At 41.1% G+C, this 12,266-nt stretch overlaps 1 protein-coding gene across 5 annotated transcripts in view; it reads right to left on the bottom strand.

The window, feature by feature from the left end:
• PCNX2 (pecanex 2) overlaps nt 1-6,542 on the bottom strand; it is a 275,321-nt gene extending 268,779 nt beyond the window's left edge. For 4 of the 5 annotated variants that reach the window (XR_002732387.2, XR_002732388.2, XM_023216240.2 and 1 more), the window contains exon 1: nt 6,139-6,542. Coding sequence is in view for 3 of the 5 variants with exons in the window: in XM_023216240.2 (XP_023072008.1) it covers nt 6,139-6,291 (153 nt within the window). In the remaining 2 variants the exon portion in view is untranslated. Of the gene's footprint in view, nt 1-4,816; nt 5,316-6,138 lie in introns of those variants that run through there. The other variant, XM_023216242.2, reaches the window with a different exon arrangement.
• Between the last annotated feature and the right edge of the window lie 5,724 nt (nt 6,543-12,266).

Here is a 12,266-nt window from a genome sequence, read left to right as displayed (position 1 = left end):
GTGAGTCCATTTTCTTCTTGCAGAGAGCATAGGAAGGAGATTTAGAGAAGATGAAATAGCAATAAGATACTTAATGTTTAAAATTTACCATTTAGGAGACCAAATGATTAAAGCCAGAAAATAACAATCACTAAGTAAGTATTCTATATAAAAGAAGTAACACCAAGTGAATTAGATTGTTCAATTAAAACAAAAATAATAGGGTATTAAGTATTAGACATTACCCTGGGGGAAAATGCCATGTATCTGAGGAGTGAACCATTCAAAATACAACTAGTCACTAATGGGGGGAAATCTCAAGAAGCCCTAAGAAAGCTGGGAATGAGGCAGGAGACATAAGTTTAACTGCTAGAAAATTTGTTATGAACTTGTAATACCAGAATGGAAAGAAAAAACAAACACAGAAACACAACCTGGGGACATAGATCCTGCCCGCAGACATGCATGTGTCTAACGGCACACGATAAGGATAAATGGGAGGAGTTGTACAGAAAGAGAGCAACTGTGACTCAATAAAAGAACTGTCAATTCGAAAAGACTGGAGACGGCTGCCCCAGCAACAAATGAAGGGACTCCAGGAAAGCAGAGCCCTCCACACAGGCAAGTCCTCTGCACACACCATCCACAGAGCCACCTGGAGAAGCAAAAATTGAGAGACAACTGCATGGTTCGGCATTCAGCTCAAATCTGGAGGGACTAAGTCTGTAGTTCTTTTGGAGGCCCAGGACCCAGGAAGCGTGCCTTTTAAGCAACTCCATGCTCAGGCTCTTCACCTCAAATACAACTCTGCTTCAGGCAGGTGAGGGCAGGAGGCAGGAAGCCAGACATTCAGGTAAATTATGGAGATAGTGCAAAGGATCAGGCATCTCAATGCAAGAATAAATAAGGCCCCTAGAAGTGGTAGGACCAAATATCAAGGTTCTGGGAGTCAAAGGAAAGAAAGCACGGACTATGTGATTCATTAACAGAGAAAGCCTTTCTTTTGAGAAAATTGGATATAAATGCTAGGACTGACTAGAACAGAGGTAACCTTTTGGGAACGGCAACATGCCAAGCAGTTCAAGAGAATAACAACAACCAAGTGGAATGGGCCAAGCCTGCTATGCAAGGCTGTGCAGGTTGCATTCTGCACAAAGGTCTCCTGCTGACAGGATTAAATGGGCCAGGAAAGGCTGCCTCTTTGCAGAGGCTGCCTTTCCATAATTTACACAAAGTCATCTTATATGTTAAAATTAGGAGAGGAAGTCTAGGTGAAGCATGGAGGGGGGTGGGGGGAAGGAAGGAAGGAAGGAAGCGTGGTCAAAGAAATGCAAAACCTTAAATTCTATTCTCAAACCTCAACATTCAATTGCACCTTCATTTCTTAGGCCTCAGGAAGCCTTGTTATGGGAGTTAGGGGTGTGAAGGAGTAGAATAATCTAAGATGCCTAGTCCATGGGGCCCACAAACCAGAGCTCCATGGTAACTTTCTTTAAAAAGTAGTATATTTAAATTTCCATCAAACTGTCATTTATTATGCAAGGTGAAGTATTTAGGAAGAAATAGACTGATGTGTGCAGTTTACTTTGAAATGCATCAAGAAAATAAAGTAGAATAAGGGATCGATAGAAGGATGGACAAATGGATAGATAGGTGATAAAGCCAGTATAGTAAAATGTTCATGGGGTAAAATCAAAGTGCTGTGTATATGGCTGCACACAGTAAAATTATTTCAGCTTTGTTGTATGTTTTAAACTTTTTATAGTAAAATCTTGGGAAAATATTGATTGAAAAAAGAGGAATGCAAGATCTAAAAAAAATAATGACATACCAGAATGGGAAATGACTGCGGACTCTCATAGAAATGTCACCAGTTAGCTGTAATAACAATTAGAATGTGTTGGGTGCTTACTATTTGCCTAGTACTATGCTAGCGCTTGACAGATAATCCTATTAATTATAATTACGGCAATTAGAAATGATGTAGGTCTTATCAAAGAAGGTCTCTGATTAAATTTTAAAAAGCAGAACTGGGAACAGAACAAGTCTGGCTAAAGTTAAAGGAAAGGAAACAGAAAGCTCCAGCCATAAAACAAAAGACAGGCTTTCTGTCCACAAGCACGGAAAGGGCTGCCCATCCAAACACATACGTCAGGCCTGGAAAATCAAGTCTTGCCGTGCATGGGGTCTGGAAGGATGTGAAAATTCCACCTCATTCTTCCCATCACTCAACTCTTCCTCTCCAGTGGAGCTGACCACAATGCCACTGGCACAATCATAATTCCACTGTAGGTGGCTCCACCGTTTCACAGACTTCAAAGTGTTCTTATATGTACTATGTCAGGCAGCATAATGTCCTGGAAGGCCAAAGACTTGGATGCTGCAGAACCTCAGCTAAATGCAGAATTTTACCACTGACTCTCTAGATGACTGTGGGCAAACAGCTGACTCTCCCTGGACCTCAGTTGCTAAACTTATAAAACGAAAGTGTTATCCGCATTCTACAGATGATAAAACTGAGGTCTGGAGAAGTAAGGTGACTTGCACAAGGCCACACAATTGATAAGAGGAAGAACGGGAACTGTGTCTTTTGACCTGAGGCTTATGCTCTCAGAACTGACACAAGGCCAGAATCGTGCCCATATGCCCCTGCTGTAAAGAAAACTCTGCTCTGAATCTCCATTAATTATCATCTCAAAAGAATAAAGACAAAACACATGTAATAGTGACAATTTAAATATCTCTCAAATCATCTTTCAGTGTGTCCAAAAGAAAAGGAGGTTGATAACCAACCAAAGTAAAACTCTTTCCAAGTTATCCAAATTGACTTACTGTTTTCAGTTGTACATTTCCAAACATTTCTCACAAATATATACATAGTTTACAAATGCTAAAAAATCACTATTTCCACATTATCACCCAGATCTAAGTACATTCTAGGGATTAGAAATTTGCCTCAATAATTAATAATAAAAATATTTTAAATACTCGAAGTATCTGTTAAATTAAAAAGTGGATCTTTTCAACAGTGAAATTTTCTTTCTTTCTTTTCTTTTTTTTTTTTTTAGACAGAGTCTTGCTCTGTTACCCAGGCTGGAGAGCAGTGGCGTGATTTTGGCTCACTGCAACCTCTGCCTCCAGGGTTCAAGCGATTCTCGTGCCTCAGCCTCCTGAGTCACTGGGATTGCAAGTATGCGCCACCACCACGTCCAGCTTATTTTTTGTATTTTTAGTAAAGACAGGGTTTCACTATGTTGGCGAAGCTGGTCTTGTACCCTTAATCTCAAGGGATCCACCCACTTTGGCCTCCCAAAGTGCTGGGATTACAGGCATGAGCCACTGCACCCGACCAAAACTTTATTAAACATTTTTAAACTAAAATTGTAAAAAAAAAAAAAAAAAAGAGAGAAGTTCACAGAACTTTGACTAAGCCCCTGTTGTCAGTAAGTAGTCAAGTATCTTCTTGGAACAAATGACTGTAAATGAACAAATTGAAAAAGACATTAACAATCACAGACAACACTGAAGTGCAGAGGAATATATTTAAGCACCAAGATCTGAAGTCCAAAGCCTCCACTGGGGAAGAGGGCCGTTTATTTCAAGGGCACTTTCAGAAACCAGAAGACTAAAGCAAGAAAAAATAACCTGGCGTGTTTTTAATAAGACAGGCGATATATTAAAAAGTAGCTGCACCCACATACAATTATTCTATAATGGTTAAAGGCATGCTGGCATAGAGATATAAAAATTTGGGCACATCTGTTTCATTCTTTAAAGTCTGGTATAAAAGTAAAATTATTTAAGATCTCAGATTTTACTTTCTAACATTTTGAGATTTAGCTGAAAATCATATTTAAATATCATCGAAAAGCAAGTTAACGAAGGACAATTTCCTACTCACAAACGCAAGATCTAAATCAAGCTACTCAATAAAGCATAGTTACGTAGAAATTAAGGGTTCTGACCATACGTAGACATCAAATCTTAAGTAGAGTTTTACAAAAATGAGCCCATATGCATAGAAAAAAACATCTGCAGGAACACAACATTAAATTCTAATGTGGTTGTTTCTGAGGAGTGGGATTATAAGTGGAATATATATTGCTTTCATTATCAGGAAATATTCAAAAAGCATAGTGAGGTAGACTATTTAATGCTAGTTGGAAAAGAAAGAGACACACAAGTTAATTATATAGGAGATCAGTGTTACCAAATGCAGAGCACTCTGCTATGTACAAGGAAAAACCAAGATGAATAAACAACATAAAAACCCATGCCCTCAAAAAAGCTTATGATCTAGACATAGAAGTGAAATACATGTTCCTACAACTAAGTACCAGACAGAATTCGAAAAGTACTATTAATGCTGATAGTCCAACTACAGAATGCTGTAAAACTAATAGTAAGTACAGAATGGTATAAGGGTAAGGAAGAAGAGAAATTAATTCTAGCTAAATGGAATCAGAAAACATAAGGATGGAGAGATTTTAGAAGCTGGGGAAGGAAAAAAAGGTCATCTCTTACTAAGCACTCTGTGTGTGACAGGTACTAAGAGTACTTTCATCTATTAATTCACTCAGTTCTCATATTCACCCTATAAGGGAGGTACTATAATTATCCCTGCTTTACAAACAAGGAAGGTGAAGCTTGCTCAAGCTCATACTAGGTCTAGTAAGCAGGAGAACCAGGATTTCACCCTGGTGAGGGCTGCGTTCCTCATGACTTTGCTATGCTGTCCCTCTAGGAAAAGGGGAAACACTGGAACCCATAGGCTAAAGAAAAATGAGTTAAGAAAAATGGTGCACAAAATCAGAAAGAATAAAGAAACTTGCATTTATTGAAGGGTTTCCAAGTAGTTTCCGTATTTAATGCTTTTTATATACAATTTTGGTTAATTTTTCTGTGAAGTGGTGATTATGATGATTACATCCATTTTAATGATATGAACGCTAAGTTTTAGAAAAGTTCAGTATCAGATCAAACAGCTAATAACTAGCAGAACAGAATTGTAAACCCAGGTCTGAGTCCAATCTCAGTTCAAGTCAGACCTGTGGCTTTATATGTACTATCTCATTTAATCCCTAAAACAATCTAGAAATCTGGTACTCTTACCTTTTCTCATTTTACAGATAAGGAAATGAAAAATGAGATGGTAAATAACCTCCCCAAGGTCACAACTGGTAACCAGTAGACCCAAAATTTAACCCCGGCATCATGGCTTCACACCCAGAGTTCTGACCCTTTGGATACACTGCCGGAAAAAGAGTAAAGAGGAACCCAATCACAGATGTCAAACTCGGAATCCATCAGTCATGCAAACTCATTGACAATTTTTGCTGTAAAAAACCCATGATCAAATAACGTGTTAGGAATAAAGTCCTCCAACAGACATACCAAAATTAGATTCTTGGCAGGTAAAGTTTAATAAGACATGGAACACCTTACCTGTACAGCTTTTCAAAGAAGGTAAACCATTGTTTTAATTATGTATAATCTACCTAAGAAGGCCATCTATTTAGTTTTTCAGCAAGCACTCACTTACCATAACCCCACTAAAATGTCAAGCCCCAACTAAATGTTGTAATACTTTGTCTAGCATAAAGTACATTGGATTTATCCATTATTATATCTTCCTACAGATTTCTATACACAGCGGTGTAGAAATTACAATGTGAGTAATTGATAATTGAACCTGCCTTCCCAAAGCAAAACAAGAAAGAAGGTGAGAGGGGAAAAAAGGGGCCAACAACTGAAATGAGTTTGCTTTTCACATTTCGTTTTGCCTCTTGGCTACAATCTACAGTATTTCACACCAAACATCCCAAGCTACCCAGCTCTGAGGCCTAGAGTTACCCACTTACAAAACAAGCTGCACGCTCCCTGCCACAAGGAGAGTGACTCATCCTAACATCCGGCATCAATTCTTAATGAGTCTCCGAGCCCCCGCAGTCCTGTCTACTTCTTTTCTTTTCCAGTGAATCCTCACAGCCCCCTTTCCCTGCACGTTCTCTGTCCCAAATTTCTGAAGCCCTTCCCCTTCCATCTCTTAAGAATCTCTACGAACCTGAAACTCCGTGAGGCTGATGGCACGTCTGTGGTTCCTTTCTCCTCCTTCCCTCCATCCCCACAGCTCCCCCGGACCTGACCCTCCCCACTCACCAGGTGCAGGGCCAGGGGCAGCAGCAGCAGGAACAGCCACAGGTAGAGGTGGCAGCTGTTGGTGAACTTGCTCTGCTCCGGGTCGTGGTACCAGCCCCCGGTGAGCGCGGCCCACACGCCCTGCCGGAGCAGCTGCAGCACCTGGGACACCATGCCGGCTGCGTCCCGGGGCTAGTGCGCGCCCCGTTGCACCCTGCGCGCCCCGGCCGGCTCCCCGGGCTCCCTCAGGGCTAACACCTGGGCCCGCGGGCCGCGCCGCCGCCGTCACCGCCGCCGTCGCCGCCGCCGCCTCCTTCCACCCCACGGCTGAAGCTGGAGCTGCTCTTCCGCCCGGACCCGCGAACCGCGGCGCCGGAGCCGGCTGCTGCCGCCGGGCAGGTGAGCGCCATGTCCGAGGGAGGAAGGATTTTCCCAGCGTGCTCAGAGGCGGCTGCTCAGAGGATGCTTCCGAGGCTCCTCCCAGCGCCCGCCCAGTCCCTCCTTAGCCTTCGCTGGGGGCCAGAAGGATTTCCGAGTCCCTCCAGCCTTTTCTTTCTTTCTTTCTTTTTCTCTCTCTCTTTCTCTCTCTCCTTTTCCTTCCTCCCCTCCCTCCCTCCCTCCCTCTCTTTTTTTTCTCTCTCCTTCCTTTCGTCCGTCCTTCCTTCCTTCCTTCCTTCCTTCCTTTCTCTCTCTCTCTCTGTGTTTCTTTCTCGCTCTTTTTTCCTTTTTTTTTTTTTGCCTCTTCCCCCCTTCCCTTCCCCTTCTCTCCGATCCTCCTATTAGGGGACATGCAAAGGTGTTCTCATGCAGAAGGCACAGACCAGGACACGCTCCTTGTCCTTGTCCTTTTTTACACCCAAATGTTTACCTCATACAAGGTCCTGTCACTCAGCACTCAAAGTAATTTCTTCTCCTGAGCACTTTCTGCACGCCTTCGTTCTCCTTAATTAAGGGCTGACCCCAGACGTTCTATTAATCTAAGCTCTGCTTGGTCCTCTGGCACTGATCATCTGTCCTCCCTGACTTCCTCCTCCACTCCCTGTTGTCCAACTTGGTGGAGAAAGAAGATAACCACCTTCCTGATAAAATTTCAGGAGCTTCAGTTAGGCTCTTTAGTTTTTTATCTCTTTCCTAGAACATAATCCCAGGTATTTAACTGGCTATTTAGAACATTAATCTAAATCTCTCTATGCTGTTTAGATAGGAAGACCCACTGGACAAAAAATTAATAATCTTTAAGCTATTATATATTTTATCATTTACAGTGGATACAGTTCAGATTCTCTTTTGAGAGTGGGTTTTGGAAAGGGAAGAGATAAAAGGGAGCTTGTCTTCCTTTGGGATGAGGAGCAGAAGCCCTGTGTGTGTGAGCTTAGACCTTAGGGAGAGACAAAGATTAGAGGGCTCCATGATTCCCAACATGCCTTCCCTGCATCATCATCCTTACCTGGTCTGTCCCAACACATCACACTCCTCTGACTCGTGTGCCTGCCTGGCCATGTTCGGGTCTGCAGCAGCACTTGCTTGTGGACGCCCTAGTCAGGCCCAGTAAAGGCACACCAGCCTTCCCAGGCTGAAACAAGGTAAGGACAGGCCCATCATGAGGAAAGGGCCCAGGACATGAAAGGCCACTGAGTTACAGCAAAAGCCTCACTATGGTGTGTCTGCCGTCAGCCATAACCACTTTTCCTTCTACTTTACATTCATCAGTAGGAATGAATCATCAAAATGGAATATGGCTTCTTTCTGTACTGGAAGAGTAATTTTCTTAAAGACACAGCTTGTAAACAAATGGGCTTTTTGGTATATCTGCTCAAAATATTTGTAAACTACCAGGTGCTGTATAAATGTTTAATGGATTAATCAACCAATAAACTCCACACTAGAGGAGCACTGTCATGTGCGTGGATACAGGAGGAAAGGTCATGCAACAGTCTGTTTCTACATGGAGGTTGTGCCCTTGTTCACTTGCCCTGATTAATCAAATATTTACTGAACACCTTCTGGGTGCCAAGCATTTTGCAGAAGACTAAGAAAGCAAATGTAAGTCAAATATAGTCCCTACCATGAAGGAGTTAACAAACTACAAGAGGAGGCAGGAAAATAAAAGACTTCCAATAAAATGTGCTGCCTGTTATCATATTGTATAAATGGATACATTTCCAAATATATGGAAGCACTGGGGCACTGTGCAGTGCAGAAGACATGTACAAGTCTGTGAAGGAGGGGTGGTGTCAATGAGCACCAGGGAACTGAGTCTTAAAGCTAAATACTAGCTCTCTCCACAGGGAGTGGAGGAGGAAAAGTCAGGGAGGACAGAAGATCAGTGCCAGAGGACCAGGTAGAGCTTAGATTAATAGAACGTCTGGGGTCAGCACTTAAGGAGAATGAAGGCGTACAGGAAGTGCTCAGGAGAAGAAATTAGTAAGTGTAAATAGTTCTCCAGGAACATGTATGTGTGGAAAGAGGAGCATGGCAATTTGGGGAAAATGTCAGGATAGTCTAACATATCTGGAAGGTAGGGCTGGGAATGGGAGAAATGGAACAGTAGGAAACTTAATGAGATAAGCAGAGGTCAGTCTCCTGAGCCATACAAAGTTCTTCAGATCTTATCCTAGGCAATGGACAAGAACTGGAAGACTGAAGCATGCATGTGACATGATCAATAGTACAGGGGCAGATGCTGAACACTTGAACCAGCAGGAAGGGACAAAATGTTGAGGGATAATATATGATCTTAAGGCTTAGAGGTCAATTCAATGTGGAGATAAAGGGATAAGGAATGTTATGATTTTCCATTTTGGGTTGAGATGACTATACTGTAAAATTAATCCATTTATAAGATATAGGAAGGTTAGCAGCAAAAGATGACTGCACTGAATTTGAGTTGCTTAGGGACTTTGCAAGCCATCGGGGAGAGAGTGTTTCTGAAGCTTAGGAGAGGTTTTTGAAATAGGGATTTATACTTGAGAGAGATCAGCAGATAATCCCATAAAAGGGGATGATAATGTCCCAGAAAAGAATGTAGCCAAGAGGGCTGTGAATTACAAGGATTAAACACACAGGCAGGACAAAAAGAGGGAGGAAAGGAGGAGAATAAGGTGAATCTGATATTATCTAATAAATGGGGAAAGAACAATTCAAGAAGGAAGTGATTAATAGTGTCAAGTGCCATAGAAGAGGCCAAGTACAAAGGTTGTTATTAGGACACAGCTATTAGGAGTGACCTAATGTGACATAGCCTCAGCCATTCTGAAGATTGAAGATGATAAAGTGGGCAGGTGCCTAATTGTGTGGTATTACAAAAGATTGAATACATAGTGAATGCAAAAGTAGAGGGAGGCAAAATCAGCTACTCCTTAGAGGAGCCCGGCCATGGAGGTGAGTGTGATCTAATTGCAGGTGCAATGGTCAAGAAAGTGTTTGTTTTGACTGATTGGCTTTTAATATTAAAAACTAAGTACGCTGGCCAGTCGTGGTGGCTCATGCCTGTAATCCCAGCACTTTGGGAGGCCAAGGTGGGTGGATCACCTGAGGTCAGGAATTCGAGACCAGCCTGGCCAACATGATGAAACACCATCTCTACTAAAAATACGAAAATGAGCTGGGCATAGTGCTGGGTGCCTGTAGTCCCAGCTACTAGGGAGGCTGAGAATCGCTTGAACCCGGGATTTGGAGGTTGCAGTGAGCCAGGATCATGCCACTGCACTCCAGCCTGGGTGACAGAGCAAGACTCCACCTCGAAGAAAAAAAAAAGAAATAACAAACAAAACTAAGTATGCTTCTTCTTGACTCCTCTGCTGTCCTGGCATCATTATAGCTTTCACTATAATGCATATGTTGGAGACTCTAAAATCTTTATATTCAGCCCTAACCCTTTCCTGAATTTCAGATTTAAATCCAGCTGGGTGCCCTTCTATCCAAAGGCCCTCAACATACTCAAATGTGAACTCACTGGCTTCTCCCTTACTGCGATTCCTCCCATTGTGCCTTTTGTATTTTGATCTCAGCTGATGAAACCACAATCCACCTGGTCACTTAGAACCAGGAGGAAACCTAAATTCCTCCTCTTCTCATCCTCCTCTCTCTCACTACCATATCCAGTCAGTGACCAGGTCTTATCAATTTTATTTCCAAATGATAATGAACTACATATGTTTGCCCTATCCCTGTTGCCACGACTTCAAGTCAAATCCTCAGAGTTTCTCCCTTGAACTATCAAAGTGGCTTCCTAACTAAATTTTGTATCTCCAACTAAACCTTCTATATCAATGAAGGGAAGAAAGGAGCAACTCTCTAGCTTTCAAAGCATACATAAGTTTACACAGGAAATGAGAAAGCTGAAAAAGCAAACAAGGGATCATACAAAGCAGAATACGCACCTACCACTCCTAGGACTGGAAGAACAGTGGAAACAAGTAGTATTTTTAGAAGCCACAAGCCAGAGATTGGTGGCAAGAGATAGATCCATGGCAGGGCAGTTTGGAAAGAGCTGGAGCCTTGAGGACTTGCAGCGGCCACAGAAAGGGAATGGTTTTGAGTGGGGAATATGATACCAAAGCAGATAAAGACATGACAGGAAATGAAAACTTGACCATGTATTATCCTGCCTTAACAAAAGCAAAAATTATTAAAAACATATTAGGAATCTGAGTCCTGCAACATATAAAAAGGATTACATACTATGACCAAGTAGAATTCATCCCAGGAATTCAAGGTTGGCTTAACATCCAAAAATCAATCATATATGTGAGGGTAGCCCTAATCTGTGTGATGGAGGGTACCACAAATATCTGCTACATTCTTGTACACCCTTTCTCAGAGCTACTGGAAAATATGCTTCATTAAAAGGAATGAATATACTAAGAAAGATAAAGCATGGGACCAAGGGAACAAGCTTTTTCTTTTTCTTTTTTCTTTTTTACAGAGTCTTGCTCTATCGCCCAAGCCAGAATGCAGAATGCAGAATGCAGTGGTGCGATCTCAGCTCACTGCAACCTCTGTCTCCTGGGTTCAAGTAATTCTCATGCCTCAGCCTTCTGATTAGCTGGGATTACAGGCATGCACCACCACCCCTGGCTAATTTTTATATATATATTTTTTCTGGTAGAGATGAGGTTTCACCATGTTGACCAGTCTGGTCTCAAACTCCTGACCTCAGGTGATGCCCCCGCCTTGGCCTCCCAAAGTGTTGAGATTATAGTGAACCACTGCGCCCAGCCAAGAACAAGCAACTGAAAAGAGAGAGAGAAAATTAGAAAACAATCTCCAGGACAACCGTTCACAAAACAGCAGGCCTAGAAAATAACCAAATCAGATGAAGCATTGAGATAAATTTTGAATGTAATATCTTTAATAATTTTAGGTCTAATTGATTTTTTTACTTGTTTTATCTTTTTGATAAATATATTTTTTTCTAGGAATTTGTTCATTTGATCTAAGTACTCTACTTTATTGGTATAAAGTTTGTCATACTATCCTCTTGTGATTTAATAAAAATGTTTGTAAGATATGCAGTGGTTTGTGCCTTTTCATTATTAAAATCAGTTATTTGTGCCATCTCATTCTTTCATGATTATTCATTAGGAATCTCTCATTTTATTTAGTCTTCTCAAACAATTTCAACTTTTTCATCTTCTTTATCAAATGATTTTTTTTATTTTGTCAATTTATGTTCTTTATGTTTCTTTCTCTTTTACTGTGTCTCAGCCTTATTCTAATTTTTCTACATTCTCGAGATGGATGCTTCACATGCGTTTTTTTGCTTCTTCCTCATATATATATATATATATACACAGTTAAATCTATACATTTTCCTCTAAGTATGACATTAGTTGCATTCTACAAATTTCAATATATTTTACTACATTCAGTTTAGAATATTTTCTAATTTCCATTAGGATTCCTTTGACCTGATTACTTGGAAATATATTGCTTCTAAGTATATATAGACATATATGAGCACTTCCTGATAATCTATATCCTCATTTAATTCCAGAGAACATACTCTTAATAACTGTCAGACTTGATTTATGGCAAAGTATATGATTAGTTTTGTAAATGTGTGTGTCAGCTTAAAAAGAATGATTTTTCTGCATGCAAAAAGTCCAGTATTCTATAAATGTCCACTGGTTAAATCTGCTAATAAT

The sequence above is a fragment of the Piliocolobus tephrosceles genome, chromosome 1 (genome assembly GCF_002776525.5).
Source record: "Piliocolobus tephrosceles isolate RC106 chromosome 1, ASM277652v3, whole genome shotgun sequence".
Lineage (NCBI taxonomy): Eukaryota > Metazoa > Chordata > Mammalia > Primates > Cercopithecidae > Piliocolobus > Piliocolobus tephrosceles.
The sequence above is the reverse complement of the archived record's forward strand: the minus strand, read 5'-3'. Positions and strand labels throughout refer to the sequence as shown.